This window comes from Spathaspora passalidarum (genome assembly GCF_000223485.1).
Source record: "Spathaspora passalidarum NRRL Y-27907 unplaced genomic scaffold SPAPAscaffold_3, whole genome shotgun sequence".
NCBI classification, from domain to species: domain Eukaryota; kingdom Fungi; phylum Ascomycota; class Pichiomycetes; order Serinales; family Debaryomycetaceae; genus Spathaspora; species Spathaspora passalidarum.
In genome coordinates, this window is record NW_006767427.1 from 1857061 (window position 1) to 1879680 (window position 22620).

General features: G+C 35.7%; 8 protein-coding genes across 8 annotated transcripts; 4 read left to right on the forward strand and 4 right to left on the reverse strand. All coding sequences in view use genetic code 12, as the record gives it.

Moving 5' to 3' along the window:
• Window positions 1-1163: 1163 nt before the first annotated feature.
• HNM1 (Hnm1p) lies at window positions 1164-2873 on the forward strand (the record flags this gene model as incomplete). Its single annotated transcript, XM_007374996.1, has 1 exon — window positions 1164-2873. One exon carries the CDS (start codon window positions 1207-1209, stop codon window positions 2809-2811), a length of 1605 nt encoding a protein of 534 aa, XP_007375058.1.
• A 4211-nt stretch (window positions 2874-7084) lies between these two features.
• Window positions 7085-9865, forward strand: REG1 (protein phosphatase regulator; the record flags this gene model as incomplete). Its single annotated transcript, XM_007374997.1, has 1 exon — window positions 7085-9865. One exon carries the CDS (start codon window positions 7085-7087, stop codon window positions 9863-9865), a length of 2781 nt encoding a protein of 926 aa, XP_007375059.1.
• A 536-nt stretch (window positions 9866-10401) lies between these two features.
• SPAPADRAFT_60885 (uncharacterized protein) lies at window positions 10402-11754 on the forward strand (the record flags this gene model as incomplete). The annotated part of the gene is made up of 1 exon (XM_007374998.1): window positions 10402-11754. One exon carries the CDS (start codon window positions 10464-10466, stop codon window positions 11430-11432), a length of 969 nt encoding a protein of 322 aa, XP_007375060.1.
• COX17 (copper metallochaperone) lies at window positions 11526-11711 on the reverse strand (the record flags this gene model as incomplete). The annotated part of the gene is made up of 1 exon (XM_007374999.1): window positions 11526-11711. One exon carries the CDS (start codon window positions 11709-11711, stop codon window positions 11526-11528), a length of 186 nt encoding a protein of 61 aa, XP_007375061.1.
• Window positions 11755-12304: 550 nt separating the features above from the next.
• SPAPADRAFT_151822 (uncharacterized protein) lies at window positions 12305-15304 on the forward strand (the record flags this gene model as incomplete). The annotated part of the gene is made up of 1 exon (XM_007375000.1): window positions 12305-15304. A coding segment is annotated over one exon (3000 nt), but the record flags the coding sequence as incomplete, so codon positions are not given.
• A 159-nt stretch (window positions 15305-15463) lies between these two features.
• Window positions 15464-17865, reverse strand: SPAPADRAFT_60886 (S-methyl-5-thioribose-1-phosphate isomerase; the record flags this gene model as incomplete). Its single annotated transcript, XM_007375001.1, has 1 exon — window positions 15464-17865. The coding sequence occupies one exon, from the start codon at window positions 17819-17821 to the stop codon at window positions 16604-16606; it is 1218 nt and encodes a 405-aa protein (XP_007375063.1).
• A 1-nt stretch (window position 17866) lies between these two features.
• PEX12 (ubiquitin-protein ligase peroxin 12) lies at window positions 17867-19362 on the reverse strand (the record flags this gene model as incomplete). Its single annotated transcript, XM_007375002.1, has 1 exon — window positions 17867-19362. One exon carries the CDS (start codon window positions 19341-19343, stop codon window positions 17979-17981), a length of 1365 nt encoding a protein of 454 aa, XP_007375064.1.
• Window positions 19363-19817: 455 nt separating this feature from the next.
• NOT3 (CCR4-NOT core subunit) lies at window positions 19818-22417 on the reverse strand (the record flags this gene model as incomplete). The annotated part of the gene is made up of 2 exons (XM_007375003.1): window positions 19818-22206; window positions 22371-22417. The coding sequence occupies 2 exons, from the start codon at window positions 22391-22393 to the stop codon at window positions 20088-20090; spliced, it is 2142 nt and encodes a 713-aa protein (XP_007375065.1).
• Window positions 22418-22620: the final 203 nt, after the last annotated feature.

Consider the following 22620-nt stretch of genomic DNA (forward strand, 5'->3'; position numbering starts at 1 on the left):
TCGATCTGGAATAGGAAATAATTCAGATTTTCATTTATTTTCCTTCGGCCGTTAATTGTTAATTAATTGCAAGGGGGGGTACCGCAAAAGAAAATTTGATAATCAAGTACAAGTTATTAAATTCAGTTGAAAGTAAAGTCATTTTAAGTTCTTACATAGAAGACCCCACCTCTCTTGTATGCTAAAGCTCGTACCATTTCCTAACTTTAAAACCCAACAAAAAGGTATTGTACACTTTATATAAACAATAAGTTTGTGGTACGCTCATCTCTACCTTGGCATCTAACGGCTGTATGATTCGATTTGTCCAACGGGGAAAAATGGAACAACCTTCCGGCGAAATGGCAACCCTAAAAAAATATTAACAATAAAATAAATAGTTACCAGATGTTTATCGCACAACACAAAATTCAAATAATTATTTTGTGTGCAGCTTCACCAATCGTATATCTGCAAATGCTATCAAAAATATCACATGCAAATTTTAAGTCTATTATTGTTTAATATTCGTATGTCGTGTGAGAAAGGCCGTCACTTTACATCAAACGAGACAATAATATCCTCAAGTCATAAACCATCTAACTGATTTAATCTTTAATTTTAAGACAGATCTAGTTTGATAGATATCCGTGGAATGATGTATAATACATGCTAAAAAAGAAAAAGAAAAAACCCTTGTCGTATGACTAGTAAAAGTGAATCATTTCTGGTGTCAAAAAAAAAAGAAATGTCAAAGAAGAAAAAGAATGAATCCAACAAAAAAGAAAAAACTTTAAAAAATTAAAGTTCTTATGTACAGAACCCGAAAAAAATTGGTAATGATATATCCGTTGCATACACAATCAACAAAGAGTGGGAGCACCGATGTATTGTATTTCGGTATGAACCCCGACATATTCATGCATCAGCCTTCGACGTTAATTACAACGGTCTCGTATTGCCGCATGAACGAAACAGAAATAAAAAAAAATCATCTTCAAATAATTGCATGGCATCAACCTGAGGAGTCAAGAAAGATAAAGTGCAAAAAAAAATTTTTTTTTAAAAAAATATTACTTTTATTTTAGATATTTATTTATTTTACTCTCCAGATTCAATATAAAGTAACAACAATTTCCCCGTAGAATTTTTTTTGCTAGTCCTGCTTATACTTAGCCTGATATTTTTCACTTTGTTCATCACGACTTCCTTTCAAATATATTAACTATGGATAGTGACAAAGTGCTAGCAGATAATGCCTCTTTCGAAGCTAAGGACTTCCAAGAAACCAATGAAAAATATTCTGATCATGAAGATTCTTCTTCTCTTGATCGTGTGCATCATGAAGGTGGGAAATTGAAACGTAGATTTTCTACTTATTCCATTATATGTATTGGTTTTGGTTTGACAAATTCCTGGTTAGGTATCTCCTCTTCTTTGGTTACTGGTATTAGTTCAGGGGGCCCAATGTTAACTATTTATGGTATTTTAATCGTTGCCATGATTTCTTACTGTGTTGCTGTTACTTTGGGTGAAATGTCTTCTGCTATTCCATCGGCAGGGGGTCAATATGTCTGGACTAGAGTCTTGGCTCCAAAGAAATATTCATCATTTTTGGCTTATATTTGTGGATCTATGTCATGGGCTGGTGCTATTTTCACATCAGCTTCAATGTCCGCAGCTTTAGCTTATCAAGTTTTGGGATTCTGGAATTTATTAAATCCCGACAGAGCACGTTTTGATCAATGGACATATTTTGTCATCTACGAAATTGTCACAATTATCTTGTTCTTCTTTAACAGTTGGGGAAAAATCTTGCCTATTTTAGGGAACGGTGCATTGTATGTTTCACTTTTTTCATATACTGTCATTTTGATTACTGTTTTAGTTTGTTCTAGAGGAAATTATCAAAGTCCTCATTTTGTTTTTGTCCAATTCAATAACGGAACTGGTTGGAAATCTTCTGGTATTGCATTTATTGTTGGGTTGATTAATCCTGCATGGTCCTTCTCGTGTTTAGATAGTGTTACACATTTATCTGAAGAGACCTCTAAACCAAGAACTGATATTCCAAAAGCCGTTCTTTCAACTGTCACTATTGGTTTTGTCACAGCATTTACTTACTCAATTGCTATGTTTTTCTGTGTTACTAACTTAGAGGAACTTACAAACTCCCAAACTGGTATGCCAATTTTGGATATTTTCTACCAGGCATTGAAAAATAGACAAGGTGCTGTCTGCCTTGGATTCCTTGTGTTCTTAACTGCTTTTGGATGTACCGTTGCATGTCATACTTGGCAAACCAGAATTTGTTGGAGTTTTGCCAGAGATAATGGGTTACCATTTTCAAAATATTTAGCTAGAGTTGATCCAAAATTAGGTGTTCCAATCAATGCTCATATTTTCTCAACCTTCTGGGTTATGATTTGTGGGATTATTTTCTTGGTTACAACTGCTGGTTTCAATGCTATGATAGTTGGTACAATCACCTTGATTTTAGGTTCCTACATGGTTTTCTGTTTCTGTTTACTTTACCGTGGAAGAAACAATATCAAACATGGTCCATTTTGGTTAGGTAAGTTTGGTTATTTCTGTAATATTGTGGTTATATTGTATGGTATTTTTGCCTTTGTATTTTTCAGTTTCCCAGCCACAATGCCAGTTACTGCAGGAGATATGAATTATTTCGCAGTTGTATTTGTTATATATGTTATTTTAGCACTTGGATATTGGTGGTTCCCAGTTAAACAATGGTCAGCTAGAGTAAATTTTGCTGGTGGTCGTCATGGGGAAGAAATTGAATTCCCTGAAGTTTGCTTAACAGATTTATGAGCATATGCATATAGACATAATATTAATATTTATAATAATAGAAAATACGAAAATTAAATGGTAGAGAAAGATCAAAAGCGTGATATAGTAATGCCACGCCGATAGAGGGTTGCTCCATGGCCATAATCTGCTCGAGCTAGTCCTACTTTACGGTTGCAGAAAGATAAATGGATCATTGTTACTTTTACGTAGAAGATCTTTAGTATTTAATACATTTCTGCTTTGCCCAAACCTCGTAAATAGTATTAGTAACATATTTGTTCTTGGTGACAATATTCAGAATCAGCTCATCGAAACACTCATCCGTCATCAAATACCAACTTTTAGTTTCTGAAGTCTCTCTCCCACTCCCATGAAATTCGGACATTCCAACCAATTGGTTTATCAGTTGTTGGATCAATATGAATATCAGAAATAGCAAATATGTAATTGGCAATAGAATTAGTAACTTACCTTAGCTTTTTGTCCTTGGATAAATCAAAATTAAACACAGTAGCAACTTTCAAAATATTGCTGGCAATCTCTTTTACATCACCTTTTCTAACATTGATAAACGAAAGTCCTGTATCAGTTACTAATGTAAATCCATTTATAAAATACAATTAATTATAGCCAACCATAGGGTTTTCTATTACTGTGAAATATTCTTCAACATCATAGTTCACATGTTTTTGATAGAATTTAATTACTGTAGTGCTAAAACTATTATAAATTTGTTGCAAACATGACTGCTTGCAGTTTATACACCAAATTCTCGACGCTTTTGTGCTAGCAAATCCATAAATTGATCTGTGTGTTTTACATGGTAACTGCTAGGATATGTTTAGTTAGAAAATAATCCATATTTCACTATCAAATCGGTAACAAAAGTCCAAGCACCACCATCTGAAATAGGTTCCTCATATAATTCCACGAGATGATCTTCTGCAATAGTAATTTCAATCAGAGCTATTATTTAGTCAAGAAAGAGTTTTGCCAGTTCTGACATATAATAGAAATGCAAATATGGCCGAGAGAGTTGAAATTCTTTGCTCAAGTAGTATTTTTTGATCACTTCATTTCCGTGTATGTTACGAGCTGCGAAAATCCAGCTGTTTGCAGTAGCAGAATTGTAGGGTAAATTATGACCCAACTTCAATATAGAATATGAATTGATCTTTTAGATTTCTGTAGAAGTTTTCCAAAATCATGTTCTGGAGTGAGGTTCTGTAAAGCGCATTTGGGGTAAAGTTGTTCTTTGTCAGTTTCTTGAAGTCATCTTGTTATTCTACTGAAAAAAAATATATATTCATGCACATTGACTTTATTATCAGTAAAATTTACAATTTTATTAAATTTTGTTGTATTTAAGTTGCCTATACTGTAATACAATTCGACATCCTTGAAATCCTTCTTATCCCAAACCAGGGGCTGCGAAACTGCACAGTAGAAAATCGGGAAATACTAGAATTGTTTTTATGTTTGGATCAGAGCTTATTTTCATTTACAGTTAGATAAAAGTGTTGACTTTCTAACCATTTATAATAAGAAGAAAACGGTTCAAGATATCCCAATGAATATTTTCTTAATATTTCTCCTTCGAATTATTCATTTTCTTGTCTCTGCACTTTTGCGTGAAGTTTCTTTTTTTTTCTTTTGTTGCAAAATGCAACACTCCTAGATTTCTATTATCGTACGATTAGCAAATAATTTGAACAATAGCAGTTCAATCCCATGTGACACGCTAGTTGCAAGTGAGGTTGACCAATCTTCTTCTAGTGTTGGCTTTTATTGAAAGCTTCAAAATCTGGAAGGCACAACCTGTGAGAAACTATTAGGAGGTCCTCGACCATAGAACATTTTCCAATGCCCGTAATTTTATGCCAAGTTTCACTTCAAAGGATTAATTATTCAATCTGGAAACATCATTACCTTGTATATATCTAGTTTTTATTATGTCAGTTAATATTTTAGTAGATTAATTTTATACATTTCCAATTAATATATTATTGATCTATATGGCAAGTTAAAAGGTAGTTATAAATATTCCGAAAATTTTAAAATACCGAGATGACCTTATGAGTAGCGATTAGTATATTCTTACAACACGATGCATTTTCGTGATCGTTGCCGAGTACCTTGGCGTGGAAACCAATTACAGAAATATGAGGATAATTAACTCATTACTTCACTCATTATTGGGTATTGTTGAATTAACTAGTGCAAAACTTTAAAGGCTAACATTACCTCAAGTAGGTTAAATTGTTAAACTTAGAAGGAAAGTATCAGCATGCGAGTCTTTTCTAGTAATCAAGAGTAAAATTTAGTCAGTTTATTTAAGAAGCCATTACCTAATGTGTGACCTGGTAATTACAAGAGAACAAGTTACATGTCTCCAAATTGCATTAATTCTCTTACCGATGCATGTGGAGGTGTTAAAAGTTAATAGTTTGGTTAGATAAGAAATCGTAAGTATGTTATATCTGCTATACAGTTAGTTTAGCAGGTTTGTACTCCAACTTTCCTTAGTATTACAATTTAAACAATATTAATAATTGTTCCTTAAGTCCGAGGTTATTGCGAATAGGTGATCCACGTCCTGTTAATTCTTCTTACTAAACTTGCAAGCAACAGGATAGCGTTCGTAGTCAAAAAATTTGCAACTTATCTCTTAATTACCCCTAAATGGAAGCAAAATGGACAATTTGGACAAATTAATAAAAAAAAGAAACTCTTTTAAATCTTTTTGTTTGGCTTGTACTTAAGTTTTCCATTCACCCCTCTACCCCCGCAAAAATATCAAATCGTTTTTTTTTTCTCCACAATTTTTACTACAAGGTTTTTTTTTGGCTTTTGCATGACCGCTTGCTACGTATTTGTACTGTGGGCCAGCCTTGTGAATTTTACAATCATGGCTGGGAGTCATCTGGGCTGAGTTGATAGAACGCCGGTTTGCATGTTTCCACTTGGTGGTGAAATTCATCATTTTATGTTGAAAAAAGGCTGTGTGGTTCTAAATGGACTTGTCAACTGTTTGTCCGAGACTCGACGGTGTATATATATATATTTTTTTACAATTCGTTTAATAGAAAATAATAGGTTGTAAAACGTGGAATTCTCGGGGATTTGTTTTTCCGAAGCCGAAGCCATAAGTAGATTTCAAAAAGTTAAATATGCGAGTTAAATTGCTATTTCAGGTACGCAGCATGTGGCACGAACTAGTGAATGTTTACATGATTTGAGAGATTTCAGTAGGCAGTTTCAATGTTCCGGTTTTCTCCATAGAATACGAAAATAAGAAAATAATAGCGCATCTGATTATTCCGGGACCGAGCCAGTAAAAAAAAAAAAACAAATAATAAAACTACAATGAAATGCTGGAAATCAAAATAAAGCCGAAACAACCTACACAACGTGTATGGAGTCATAATTACAGTTGCTTGTTTGATTACATTTTCAGGCGGCTGTTAATAATATCTCTTTTGCTTTGTTCAGTTTGTACACAATTTAATGGGGAACAACCATCCAAACCGAACCAAGATCCTGCATGTAAAGCCTCTAACATTCCTTTATTACACGATAGGAACTTAAACTCCGACGAATATCAAACAAGTCGTTTATGTAGAGAACATATTACAAGTGTGCTGATAATGTACACTCATACATCTGTCAGATTGGCTAGTTGTGACGGTTGCATATTGGCAGTAAATTTAACATTGAGAATTCCGACAGCTTCAATGGCAAGCATAAAAAACCCTAACTGCAATTTTTGACTCGCTCTCAGTTTTATATTTTTTTTTTTTTTGGCTAACATGTCATTCTCTCCAGAGTGAAACAAAATAAATTGAAGAAAGCGAAAGAAACAGAGGAAAAAAAAATATGTCCCATCAATTCACACACTAAAAAACTGAAAGAGAAATTGACTTTACATCTTTCATTACGTTATAAAATCAATCACCTATCGCCACCCTTATTTCACTATACACGACCATCCTCCCCGTTTATTCCACCTGTATAATTACACAGGCAGACAAACTACAAGCATCCTTTTATCCACAACGTTTACATCTGATTGGGATTTTTTCCAATATACACTCCCCCTCCTATAAACTGTTTAGTTTCCCCCTCCTGGTCCAGTTCCTCGCCCCCCTCCACATTCACAACAATCCAATAAAGCATATCAACTCACTTATTCTACCACAAATATACCCATATAATCAAGTTATTCGTTTGATTCATCGCTCACTGACCATATTTTTTTTTCTACCCACAGTATACATAGTAATAGGTTAGAATGTCTATATCTGGAGAAGTATATTCCGGCGGTGCCACCACTTCACAACATATTGAAGCTGAAGATGAAGAACATTTCCAAAATACAACCTTTAAATTGAAAAGGACACGATCCATAGGGGTATTGGATGAATTCATCCCCGACAAACTTGCCGATGGTAACCAAAACAATGAGCCTCCACCACCAACCCAACTCAGTCCACCCGTTTTGAATAATATAAATTCAAGACCTCTGTCAAATGCATCTTCTACTTCTCTGTCATCATCATCAACATCATCACCATTTGAAGAAGATTCCATAAACACTGCCCCAACTGCAACTACCATTTCCAACAATGTTGCTGTTCCTGAGCAGCCTCCTGCCATTGATACATCAGTTGCTTCCAACGCAGCCAATGGCTCTGTGTCTGTTTCTTCTCCCGTATCACATTCGCCTTCTCCGCTTCCGTTGTTGCAATCTCCGGAGTTGTTGCCACACGATGATACTGATCTTATGATTGAACCATCACGTCATGTTGATTATTTGTCCTATCAATGGGATGTCAATGACATTTCCAAATCATGGAGGTATGTTATATCCAAGAAACACAATGTTGCTAATTCAAAGCGATTGGAAAATGCAAGTTGGAGAACTTGGGCTCAACGTCGACAAAATTTGAAAACCATCAGTCCGGAAGTTGTCAATTGGTCTAAGGATAGTGATGTTACTTGGTTATATGGTCCAATATTAAATGATGACCACGCTAGTGACGATGAAACTTGTAATATTAAACGAGAAACTACTGCAACCAGTGCTGTAGCTGGAGATATTTCCATAGCTAACAAGAAAAAACCATCTGCTCCAAAACCAATTCTTAAAAAGAGAACGGTTCAAGAATCAATGATTAGTCATTCTGATTTATTGAAGTTGCAATTGGCCACCAACAAGGTATACCAAAAGCAACGAGAACAGTTATTAAAGCAACAGCAAGAAATTAAACAACAAGAGGAACAACAAAAGAAAGTGCCAGCTGCACCTGAAGAAAAATTCTTTGATTATGATACACTTCTGGCAAAATTGAATAAGCAATACGAGAATACTGCCATACCTGAGAATTGTAATGTTATTAAATTGCAAGATTTATTAAATAGCAGAAGCAATTCCAAAACAAAGCTTGCAGAATCAGCAAATGTTGTTCAGGCTTCGGAAAATGTGGTTGAACCAATGTCCAAATTAACTTTAGCATCATTTGAAAAGTCACCTGAGGTTGTGCCCCAAGAAGAAGAAGTAGAAGAAGAAGAGGAAGAGGTTCCTGTTAAAGAAGACAGACATATTCATTTTAATGAAGAAGTGCAACAATGTATTGCTGTTAATCCATATTCTGATAATGATGCAATTGCCGAAGAAGAAGAGGATGAGGAAGATGATGATGAAGACTATTATGATTATAATGATTATGAAGATGAAGAAATAGGCAATGATGGTTATTATGATAATGTTGCTAATTATTACTATGATGGTAGCAAGAGTCATTTATATGATCCCGAAGATTATAGTGATGTTGAAGATGACGATGACGATGATGAAGGAGGATTTTTCATAAAGGTTAAATCCAATTCCAATGCACCTTTAATTTTGGCAAGAAATGCCACTAATGAAAATACTGAAGATAGTGAATCAATATCTACCAGTAATAGTAAGGTGTATAAAACCATCCATTTATTACCTTCTACGTCATTAAATTATGGTTCATCTGATGAAGAAAGTGATGACGAAAATCCATACACTTCAAGTCTTTCTCATAATGTTAATAATGAAATTAGTAGAGGGTATGATTATTATTATGATTATAATACTGTGTATACAGTGGATCCAAATCATGCAATTTATGGTAAAACTCCCGATGTTGTTGATGTTCCTGATAATTTAGGTGTTGGATCGAATTTCGATTATGATATCATTGAAAATGATGAAATGCCACCAATGGTTATTAATATGACTAGTCCAGTCATGTATGCTAGTCAACCAAATTCTCCATTGGCAGTTGCTAATGCTCCATCAATTCCACAGGTTGCACCATCGCCAGTATTGTTGGCTACAAAAGCTCCGTTCCATATGAGTGATGATGAAGACAGTGATTCTGATGATGGGTTATCTATTGGAACTAGAAGGTCGAGTCAAGCATTAGCTGAGCTGATTTTCCACACAACACCAAGCAATCCACAGCATTTCCCCGAAAAATTCTTGAAAGATCCTGAGCCCGTAGAAGCTCCTATAACCACCATCAACCCACGTCATTCATCGACTTCGATTTCCAAGCAACCCACAAGTTCACATTCACTTTCACAACTGTTTTTTGGAGCAGGAGGAGCACCAACAGCGATGTCTACAACTACAGCTGAAACTGAAGCGTTATCCCACTCGTTTTTTGAAAAGAGGACTCCTTCACCTGTTGTATTGTCGCTGACTCCTGATACAACATCCAACTCATTGACTCGTACATTATCCAATAAATCTTCACCATTACCTCCACAAACCACATCCGAAACTGCATTATTTAAATCATCATCATCGGGAACTTCCCAGACAAAAGGTATGTTTTCATTTGATGATGATGATACCGACGAAGAAAATGACGAGCATGATGAAGAGCACGATGGAAGTGATTTGTTTATCGGAAAGACTTACAACTCATTGAGTCAAGTTGCAGATAAAAGCGGAATACGAAGTCCTTCACCTATGGATGAAAATAAGAATTTGATGGGACAGGCTAAAGGGTTAGCCAAGCATTTCTTCGGATAAAATTGAAAAAAAAAACTCATAATCTATATTTACTTTTTTGTTGTTAATTTGTTAATCTTGTTTAATTTGGTACGTGTCGTTTAAGGTTTATATATATACGTATAAGTAGTAGTGTTGAAAAATATATACCCTTAGTGGGATTTAAAGAATTAGTAGAGAGTTGTGCTAGCGTGCCGGCTAATACGGGGGGAAGAAGCAAGGTTTGTTGGTTCTTTACATTGTCTAGATTTTGTGTAACTATTTATATTGTTGGAATATCTCGCGTAAAACTGTTGGATATATATATATATATATATTGTCACCTTCAACATTGGACAGCTGATACATTCTTCAAATCTAACTATAGATACTCATTAAACAAGGTTGTGCGGCCTCGGGTTTTCGCAATTTTCTTTGCAAAACCCGTGGCTAAAAAAGAAACTGTAACGTTTCATTTTTTTGTTGGGTCCCCAGGAAAGCCGCCTTAACCGTCATTGCTTTGTTTTTTTCTGCTTGCTACTGGAGAGGAGAGGATAGGCAATGGTGTGCTTTCTCTTATCAGTTCATACACTTTTATATAATAAACACACATTTAATACATCAGATACTACTATAGATAATGCTAGGATGTTCCGAGATACGATCGATTATTCCTATGGCTTTGTTATCCCTAATATTACCTTTGTCGTTCAATAGTACTGGTAGGACAGGGGGCAACACCGGCAACACTGACGACGACGGCAAATGTGAATTGATAGGGACATTTTCACTTTTCACACAAGCATTCTTGGGACTACTTTGTATTTCTTCTTTGATGGTTAAGAGGTTTTATGAGTATCCCATTAGAAGAACCTGGCCCGTGTGGGTTTTCGATGTTGCCAAACAATTAATTGGTGCATTTGGAGTCCACATGTTTAATGTGATCTTGTCTATGGCCAAGACTAGCGACGAAGAAGATTTTAGGAGAATACTACAGACAGACGATGAAGAAACGCAGGATCCTTGTGATTGGTATTTCTTGAATATTGTATTTGATTGTACTATTGGGGTGTATATTCTTTATCTTGTGTTCAAATTGATGAATCGTATATGTAAGAAATACTTCAGGATAACCCAAATTGAATCAGGTGAATACGGACCTGATCCAAATAATCCTTCTACAAGAGCATTTTTTAAACAATTAGGAGTCTATTTTACAAGTCTAATGATTACGAAATTTATTCTATATGGAATAGTCGAATGCTTTGAAAAACAGCTACTTTGGATAACAAGTCATATCTTACTAGTTTGGTTGGATGAATATCCTGATGAATTTGAAATCTTCATAGTGATGTTTGTTGTTCCTATATTCATGAACTGTTTGCAGTTGATATTGATTGATAACTTTATAAGAAACCAACTATGGATAACTACAAATAAAAGGATAAAGCTTGAGTATCCAAATTTCAGGGACGATACCGAAAGTGTATTGCGACAAGAGATTGCCGAAATATTGCAGGAAGAAGCAAGAAGGGAGCTGCAAGGTGAAACTACACCTATAGGTAGAGAATCTCGAACATCACCAAAAACTTATGGTACGATAAATTAATATTTTATAGAAAACACATATAGTCTATTTACAAAGTCTATAATATATACATGCATAAGGTTCGACTTGTAAACAAATCCTGTCTAAGTCTTCTTAAGCTTTTGGAATTTCATTTGGCTTGAATCCATAACCAATCATACAATCGGTATATTGCTTGATGACATCGGCACATTTCCCACTTTCCAATCCTTTGTATAAAAGACACTCATCACGTAATTTACGTTCATCTAAGCAAACACAACATGGCTTTGGTCTTGATTTTTGTTCTTCAGTGGACATGGCTTTGAATAGTTACGGGGGGTGGATGAAGATGAAGATGATTAGTAAGTTGGAAATTTTAAAGTGCGGAATATGTAGGAATAAATAGTGGGAAAATTTTGTTTGTTCGGAAAGCGCCACGGAGATTGTCGTGATTTTGAAAGTCCGCAGGGAAATAGTCGCCACACACAACAGACTGTAATTCTTGGCTTATTTCTTATGCAATCGCTTTACACGTTTTCTGCCACTTACAAGCTTGTAAGCTCTTGTAGCCTGTCTGATTTAAGCACCAGGTTAGAACCTTCACATGGTAGCACCACGTCGTACCTGGACTTAAATGTGCGACTTTGAGATTTGTTGTCAATGTAGTTTTTTACCACCAACTTAGAACTTGTTAATAGACACGCACATACGAATTCTTCTCTCTTCCCCCGGATATCGCTTCCAATATGGCTGAGGAATCATTGAATCTACCTCGTGCATCGCTAGATGATAGCAGCATAAACCTCAATGATGATTTGGTAGTGTCTACATCCGACCAATCCTCAACTTCAGTTGTATATAATCCACCAAACAAAACGAACAATCATAATAGAATTGTGTCTACTAGCACCATGCCTCGAACTAGTATCGACAACGAAAGCATCTTTCTGTCCAGTGCTCATGTCAGTGCATTCAATCCTGATGAAACCAAGGATGATATTTATTCTCCGTTAGGTCCAAACTCCATATATGAATTGACTATAGGATCAGATCTTGCAAGAATAAGAAGGAATCGACCACCTAAATCTTCAGTAACTATCAATGGAGGTGTAAACACTGTTTACAACTTAAGCACTCCTTCCACTAGAGACATACCGCAAATTCAATTGCTGAAATTGAAGAGTAAAGTCACTGACGCTGACCTCTATGAAAAGTATGTCAAGAATGCAGAGCGCGAATACAAGCAATTTGAATCGAGTTATAAACTCTTGACTGAAGATACGTTACAGAAATTTCAGCAACAACAGCAGCAGCAGCAGCGAATCTCTGCATCAAGTTCTGTTGAGGATATTCAAATTATTGACCTGATTTCAGATATTCCAAAAGTATTTCTTGATTCAAATTTCAGATTGGATGATCCAAGAATATTTAAACAAGTTATAGAAGATACTTCGATCTTGGGAGAGTCATCATTGGTGAATAATACCGATTTACAAGACAAATTATCAAATTATTTGGATATTGTGGAAATGAATTTGATTCAAGAAATTGGGAAATCTTCAGATTCGTTCTTTAATGCAATTGGGGATATTGAAAAGATTCAAATTCAATCTAAGAGCTGTGTTGATATCTTTAATAATATTACGAAAGAACTCGAAGAATTAGAGCAAGCCCAATCCAAACGAGGGTTAAAAATCATGCACAAATTAATAGAAAAGAAAAATGTCGAGACTTTTGAATCTACATTGATACAAATTCAGTACATCACATCATTTTTCAACCTTTCTAATAAGTCTTTCACTGATGGAAATTATGCAAAATGTCTTAATGAGATAGTTGTGGTTGAAAAGTTATTGCACGGCGTACGTTATCAAGATGTCACGGATCCAGATTTAAAGAACTTATACCCAGACTTGCCCAATTTGGTTGAATTAACTCAATTACCTGCATTTATTCATTTACGAAATGATTTACAAAGTCTCAAACATGAATGTTCTAAGGGATACACTGATGATTTTGTTGAATTATTAACAACCGACTTAAGAGACCATTATAGAAACGTTGCCACCAAAGATACCCTTAATAGATTATATGTTAATAAGGACAAGACTAAAAAGTATGCCTCTCGACCAGTCATTGCCTCTTATTTGAATATTGAGGAAGAGAAAAAGTCAAAGTTGAAGGAATACGTGAGAGATTTAGAAAAAGCAGGCAATTTATCAGAAGCTTATTCTACATATCAACATCGATTCATTACCGAGATTAAAGATATTATCAAGCAGAACCTTCCATCTTCCCAACTGCAGGAAATGTCACGAACCTCATCAAGAGCCTCACCTGCTCCTCCCGATACAGGTAAACCTAACGCATTAAGTACAAACATTAAAACGTTAACCCCTCGTGAGTTTGAGAATATGTTTTCCAAGACATGTGCTGAATTATCAGAATGTTTACGAAGATTAACCGCGCATCAGAAATTGTTGCTAGATGTAGCATTAACTAGTATATCTTCTACAAACGACATTGATATCATGTCATTAGATATTACCACTGCCATTCATAAAGCCATAGAATTGACACAAATTCGATTAATGAAAGTTATAAGTGTTAGGTCAGAACAAACTGCAGATTTACCCGTCCAGTTCTATCTAAGGTTATATTCCATAACTTCGTCCTATCTACAAGAATGTGAAATGATAAACCCTGGTTTTGCATTTGGTGGCGCCGGTAATGCCCTTGGTGAATGGTTTAGCAATCATTTAACTTATTTTGTGCATAGATTTCATATCAATTCCATCAGGGAGATGTCAACTGAGTGTACTAAGGAAATTTGGAGAGAAGTCGTTGATCCCAAGGAGTTGGCCGCTGCTCAACTTGCCATTGATGAGTTGATAGGTTATGCAACTGGAGAATCTGGAGACAAATTGAATGAATATTTTGATTTTTACGAAGATAATGAGAAAGAACCTCAAGAACAGCTAGTTGACGAAACAGTTAGAAAGCTTTCTATTTCTACTGATGTATTCTTGGTTCCTAGTTTGGCACTTAAAAATGTTTATCATATTCGAGATTATATTGTTATTGCCAAAGCATTTCCTAGCTTTGCATCTACCATAACTAACAATTTACTAAACTATTTCAAGGTTTTGAATTCGAAGACATCACAAGCAGTTTTAAATGCCGGAGCAACAAGAACGGCGGGTTTGAAACATATAACCACAAAGCATTTGGCGCTATGTATACAATTTGTTGAATTCAATATTGGATTATTGGAAGCTACAAAGAACTTCTTCCCTCAGGATACTCATCAAGAAAATCCCGAAGAAATCACATATTCACGAATTTTAAGCAATTATAAAGATCACGAAACTGAACTTTTCTCCAAGGTTGTTACCATGATGCATGATCGTACGGTGATGAGATGTGCTGGCTTACCCAAAATCAATTGGTCCGAGCCAATCAAACACCCACAACAATGTCATTCGTATATGGAGGATTTGGTAAAAGATACAATCACTGTTGCAAAAGTGTTGACCAAGTATTTACCGGAGTTAAAATCATCATTGATCCTCCTGCAAATATTTGATAATTACAAGAGATTATTTGTTGAAAGCTACTGTACTCAATTACCACCATTCAAAGATATCAATGAAAAGCAAAATGTATTAAAAGATATTGATTATTTTAGAGTCAAGTTGTTTGATGTGGGAGGATATGGTAATTCCGGACAAGTCATTTGGGAGAATGTTAACTCAATGACGACTGAAGAAGAGGCCAAAATGGAAGAAATAATGAGACATAATATTCAAGATGAACAGAAACAAAAGTCACCTCCATTAAGACCCGAAGCTCCAGCTAGACGTTTCTCATTCGATAGATTAGTGTCTTCAGCTAGAAGTTCCTTTGACCGTCACAGAAAGGAAGAAGCTTTGGAACCAAGATCACAGTCGGCAACAGCTAATCTTGAAGCATCAGAGATGGTGCCTGAGGAGCTGAAAGCCGAAGAAGAAGGTGAGGTAATCTTTGATGTTACTGAGACAAGTGTGGAACCAGAACCAGTCCAACCCCTGATAGATGTTCAAGAGACTTCTCCAGAAGATGCTTCTAAACAGGTTGAAGAGGAAAAACAGGATGAATTGGAAAAGCAAGCTGGTGAAAAAAATACTTCTGAGAAGGATACTCCTGCTGAGCAAGAAGTTTCTGAAGTTCAAGATCAAGAAAATGCCGACGCAGAAGCTGACAAAAAACTTCCAGAAATTCAAGATGAATCCAATGTTGAAATCGAGAAAGAACTTCCTGAAATTCAAGACAAGGTAGAAGCTGAAAAAGAACTTCCTGAAATACAAGACGAAAATGAGGAGATTGAAATTGAAAAGGTTGTTTCCGCTGCAGAAGAACCAACTGAAGAGCAAGATATATTGCTTAACCCTGACAAGAATCTTCCTATCGAATCAGAAAAGGTTGATGAACAGGAAAACAAAGTTCTTGATACAGAAATTTCAGAGGATTTGAAAAACGAAAGCTCGATGGAATTAGATCAACCAACAAATTTACTTCCTGAAAATGAAATAGTTGAAAAGGTTGTACAGTATGATTCAATCGAAGAATCGAAAGAAGAAGCAAAAGAAAAGAACCAAAGTGAAGTGATTGACGGCGTTTCAGAAGAACCTGCTAAGGTGGATGAATCAAACCTTGGTGTTATAAAGGTATCTGAAGATGTTGAACCGGAAGAAATTGTTTCTGATGCTAAAGTAATTAATGTTGAGGATGCTGCTGTTAATACTGATGAGATAAAAACACAAGAGCTTAAAGATCAATCTGATACTAGACTTGAAGTTCCTGTTGAGAGTGACATTAATAATTCAAAGGAATCTGGACAACCAATAGAGCAAAGTTCAAATGAACCTAACACAGCCGAGAAACAAGAAATCAAAGAGAAGGTTGTCGAAGAGACAGTTCTAGAAGAACAACAAAACATCAAAGAAAGCACAGAGGAGAGCACAAAAGTCATAGAAAATGAAGCAGGTGATGAGAGGACATCCCTAGAAGAGACTTCCGAGTTGGATGCTGTGGAGAATGAACTAGTGGAAGAGGAACTGGCTAAAACTAATGGTGTTGTGATGGAAGCTACTAATAAACCTTCTAGTAAGAAAAACCAATCAAAGAAGAAGAAAAAGAAAAATAAAAAGAAGTAGTATATATTTATAATTCTATTTAGTCAAATGGAATTCTCCATTGGCATCTTTTGTATAGACTTGTTCATCTTCAGTAACAATAGAATCAATTAATTCATGAGGAGTAACATCAAATGCTGGATTCCATACAGAGATACCTGGTGTAGCAATTCCCACAGTTAATTTTTCTCCAACATCACCCAGTTGTTTCAACACTGGACCTGTAAGGGTAGTCAATTCATTAGAAGGTCTTTCTTCAATCACAATATCATCTCCGTGTTGAGTTTGTAAATCAATTGTAGTTTTTGGAGCTGCCACAATAAATTTGATCTTCTGCTCTTCTTTTGTGAACTTGGAATTGAAGTATTTAGCAATTGTGGATAATTGGAAAGTACCAATCTTGTTGGCAGTGTCACCATTCTTGACAATTCTATCAGCACCAACAATTATGAACTTAATTGGAGCAGATTGGTCCTTGACTTGCTTGCTGTTCAAGGAGTTGATTAAAGAGGAAACCATATTATCACAAATCAACGTAAATGGAATTTGCTCGTAATCTAATTCATATGTGGTTAACTTTGCACCTTGGTTATAAGGTCTAGTTTCACAAGGGTAAACATGTTGCAAATAAAATTCTTCATTGGAATTTTCTTTGCTCAAGCTTTGATATGTTGAACGGATTATACCCAATGCAGTACCATGACCAGAAGTTGCCAATGATCCAGTGTTACAAATGGTGATTATTGAGAATGGACCTTTGAAATTTTGTTGCTTCAAAGTGTCACTGATGTATTTGTAACCATGGTATCCGATCTTGATGTTGTTGGCTAAATCGTCGTCGTATAAAGCGGTGGCATAGTGCAACAAAGCCCTGTATACTTTTTCATTAACATTTTCACATTCAGTTTCTACAATTAATGTTTTCATATCATTCAATGCATTGGCAAGATTGACGGCTGTTGGACGCGAGGTAATCAAGTAGTCTATGGATTTGATTAATTCACCGATTGGTCTATTTGATGTTGCTGCTTGTAAATAAATGTATGTGTCTACAACAACAGCGAATGCTCCAACTATAGCAATTGCTGGTGCACCTCTAACTTGCATCAACTTAATGGCTTGGAACCCATCTTCAATCGATTTGATGGGGATGTAGGTTGTGGAATATGGAAGAAGTAATTGGTCAAGGATCTCCAACTTGATTTCCTTTCTATCAAATTTGATTGCCTCAAGAGTCTTAGTAGTAGAAGTCATATCTATTAGTCTATAAAGAAGTAAGATTCGTCTACACTGAAGTTATCCTGGATGAAAAATTTATTGTTGCAGTGCGGTCGAAAGTGATTTCGCACACACGGGGGGGGGGGAGGAGGAGTTTGGTGTGGCTGCTGCACAGATACACTATTTTTGCTAACTAAAAAATGAGTCGTCTGATTCCTTCAATATCCCATTCTTCTCTTATGGCATTCCATCTACATCCTAATAATTTCTTTCCTGTTATAGGACATCTACCACCTTTATTAATGTCAATTTTGGTGACTTCTTCAGCTTCCTCGTCTTGTTGTTCTTCCTCATCATCATCTGAATAATCTTTTTCATTTAGTTCCTTCTTCTTCGATTCTGCCTTTTTTGATACAATTATATGTGATTTTTCGAGGTAATTATAAATACAAGAATAATCAAACACATACCCTGTCTCAATAATTGCTGGGTTGGAAAGTTCTTTCTTACACAAGGGACATTCTTTACCTGAAACATATGGTTTCCTTCCCTTCTTTTTCTTTTCCTGGACAACTTTTCTCGAGGCAGAAAGTGCTGCTGTTAATGTGGATGGTGGAGGCAAGGTGAAATCAAGAACATTACCTTGGTTCTTGGCAAGCTTTGATGAGAAATCTGAGTTATTCCACCATTCAAGGAATTTTAAAGTGAATATAGCGCCCGGGAAAAATGTTCCCAATATAAACTTTATCAAATTCAATGCTGGACCCCATATATTAGTATTGGCGAAACGTAATAACCATTCGAAACCGGTAGGTGGTGCTATTTCGTTTAATGGCGTCTTGGGATTTAATTCGGCCACCGAAGAATCATTCTTTGAGTAATCGTACTGGTTTAATCGAGAATAGTTCATTCTAAATAAGTACGTCAACAAGGTTGGAGATTTAGTAGAACCACTTAAATATAACAATATCGTTACGAAATTACCTAATCTGTATGCACTTTGTAGGTATGGATAAATTTGCACAAATTTCCTCTTCAATTGAATCTTAAAGTTCTCCTCTCGGGTATTAGACTCATGAGTATTCAATTGATTGGTGACGTATTTAGTATACCAAACTTCGTAACTGTAGTTCATTTTTTCAGATAAGTATGCAACACCTGTAACTTCAAATATTGATACTAGAATTTGTAACGTAGTCAATTGTCTTCTCTCTTCAACCATCGAAGGAACAACCAGGGTCAATTTATTGCTATTATAGTCCCCTTGTGACAATGGAGTCTGGTTGACTCGCTTCAATCCATAGAAATTCTCTGTGAACGATCCTTGCCAATACTTGAGGAAATACCATTCAATAAAACCCCTAAAGAACAAATTTATTTCATCAAATCTGTTGTTGATTTTCAATAAATATCTGGGGTATTTGCTCGCATAGTGTACTAATATATACCGTAATGAAGGTGAAAGTAAAGCTTCTAATTGGTTTGAAGATATTATTTCAAATAAAGTTGGTCTTTCAGAATCCAACTGGGATGCATCAAGTGAAGAATAATATTCCATGGTGCTCTATAGTTATTGTATGAAGTATTGAACGTGAATCATTTGGGTTAACTTTTTTTTTTTGTCACTTGATAGAATAACAAGCGGGGGTAGGAAGAAATTTGCTGAGAAAAATAATCACAATTACCGAGGTATTTACAACCAAATACTGTCTGGAGTGTATCAAACATCTTAGCCTTAAATTGCATTAGACGTAACTAGGTAAGATTTGAATCTGGACATTATATGGGCTTTTCATACCTTTTGGTATACCAATTTGAATCTCAGGTTTGTTTTCGCTGTTCTGTTTTACTTGTTCAGTTTATTTAAGAAAGGTTGTTGCAAAAAATGAAGAGTCTTAAACAGATAATTGCTGAAGAAAGATTGAAACCTTCAAAGTTGAAAGAATTCGATATCTACTTGCCTGATATAGAACAATACATTGACGTACCTTCTATTCCAAACTGTCTGATTTTTAAAGGCAACATGCCTAAATTGGTTGCCAGAAACGGTAAAACATACACATATGTTGTACAGAAGGAGTTAGAGGAAGAATCAGACATGTTACTGTCGTCGAGTATGCAGTCCGAAATTCTAGGGAGCAACGATAACAACATCATATTCTCAGACGACGGAGTTGCCAATTCAACATATGAGACAACTCAGCATATTTTAACTTCAAGTGATCCAATCTTACAGTCAGACACCATTTACGATTTTATTTAAGCATATACAAAAAACATCCAACAAAACAAAACAACACTACTAGAAAATACTAGTTGATGGGTTAAATTGACAAAGAGTATAATCAAACTTAAACCCATACCTAACAAATATTTCCCAAAAGTTCAAATCAAATACTTGATAATCACCAAATTCAAAACCAGGATTAGCTGTGGTACCTTCAGATATCAATTTAATTCTCTTAAACCAATAACTACCGGTTGGGGCAGCTGATTTGGAATCATCCTTCACAGTAGGTGATGAAATATGAAGTGGTGATGAAGAATTGTTATCTAATTGAGCCTTATAAGGTTTCCAACCCAAGTCAAACAAATATGATTCAGCAATCAAATTTTCAGCTGGTGTCAATCCATAATAAAACCCATAGAAAAGCACATAGGTCAATTCGGCTACAAGGGCTGCATTGTCAGGTTTATCCTGGCTAGCCAAGGATTTTATTTCATTGACTAATTTCTCAAATCCATAGGTGGCTCTAATTTGATTCCAAATTGATTGAAATTTCATTAATTGAGTTGGGTGTCTGAATCCCGGAGTGAACGATAAGTTCAAGGGTTGAACAACACTCGGAAGGTACTTTTTACGAATCGGGGTAGTAAATTGATTAAACTCGGTCGAGTTCACTAATAATTTACATTCATCGTGATTTCTCTTGGATGCAAATGAAATAACCAAATCTTGAATACCTGGTGGGACTCGAATCAAATTCATATCAGAAAATAAATTAACTTCAGTCTTAGGTAACGATGAGTTTTGAACAATTGCTTTGTATTTGTCAAGATTGATGTTTTCAACAACCAAAGGTCGTTGTTGTTGTTGATGTTGTTGATGTTGTTGATGTTGTTGTTGTTGTTGTTGTTGTGCTGCTGCTTGAACCTTGGCTTGTTCTGGTGAAGACGATGATGTGACACTACTCCTGTGGGTAGGAGATGAGTCAGGTTGATGACTTCCATTTGACTCTGGTTCTTGCGATCTTGATTTTGTTGTGGACGTTTCTGGTATTCCAACTGCGGCTGCAGCGGCCCATTTCAAATTACCAACAGGTTTGGAAGGAGTTGCCGCTGGTTTCAACGTTCTTACAATACCAGGACTGGAAAGATCGGGACTGTTGGGTTGCTGTTGGAGTTGTGGTTGAGGAGGTTGCTGAAGGGGGTGCGCCAGCTGCTGAGATTGTTGCCTAGGTTGGGGCGCGTCGGCATGACCATTGAGTTTTTGTGGATGGCTGTTGGTTTCAGAAAGAATAGATCCATTGGTAGTACTGTCGAGAGTTTGAGAATCGTCATCTTTTTCTTCATAAATTTCAGAATAATCTTGATCTGCAGCTACAATCAGGTTGAATATATCTTCATACAATGTTGTTTCACTTGAAAAGTTGGAATCACCATTAGAACTAACATATTCATCCAAATCATCCTTTAGTAGCCATATTAATCCAAATTCATTCACTCGATTAGCTTTCAATAGTCTGATCAATTTCAAAATCTTCTTACAATGGAACTTGTTATTTTCAATGGTGGCTTGAATTTTTTCCTTCTTGGCTTCAATAGTAGTTAAGTTGTTCTTTCGCAACTTCTTTTGCGCTAGTTTTTCATACTCATGATTCAATTTCTGAGTCAGGTCTCTAATTTGTATTATGGTGTCCTTGAGATATTGTATGGCTTCAATAGCATCCGAGGGTAGGTCAGCATAATCTTCTTCCTCATCTTCGTCACTGCTATCGATATGCTCCAAAAATTCCTCATCAGTATCTTCGTCATCATCGTCATCGTCATCACCATGTTGACTATCCATGAATGCCATCATGATCGACTGGTTGGAGAATGTCTTCAACTTAGACAGCCTTTCGACATCTTTGTAAATCTCCATGGCTTCCTCGATGAGTTTCTTGTTGTCGTTTAGTTTTACCCCAAGGGCATTCCCCGGTAGTCCGAGAGTTTTGATTACGTCATTCAGTTGCCAATTTTTGATCTGTTCCCGGAATTTCTGCAATCGTTTAATTTCCTTTTTAAGATCACCTTCCAACTTTTCCTTTTCTCGTTGATTATCAGAGTCCTCGTCGGTGTTTATGCTCTCGTAACGGTCATAATGGTAGTGGAATTCATGCAATCCCTCCTGGATCTTTTTGAATATAATTTCAATATCCCTAGTGAACTGTTAGTAAGTTATTCCATTAAAAAAAATAGGTAACAGCAAATGACCGAAGCTTAATTAATACAACAATGTTTCAAGCATTAAATTGTCCAATCTCATGGTATCATCTTTATTATACTGCCACGCACATTTAAAATTCTAACTGATATTACATACTTCTGTAGCTTCCTATTCGCCATGCTAATAGTAGGTCGGTATAGTCTGTTTCACGTAACCCAATAATCAAATTAAAATTTTTTTTTTTTTGCTTAGCTCGATCTTTTTTTTTTTTCAGGAACAAATTACGAAAGCTGAAACCTTCATTTCTTAACCATACAAATAATCGGTTTTATTCTGGTCACGTGTTTATCTTGATAATTATGCTTATTGCTTTATGGCTTGTAAATAACCCTTACATGTTGCTCTT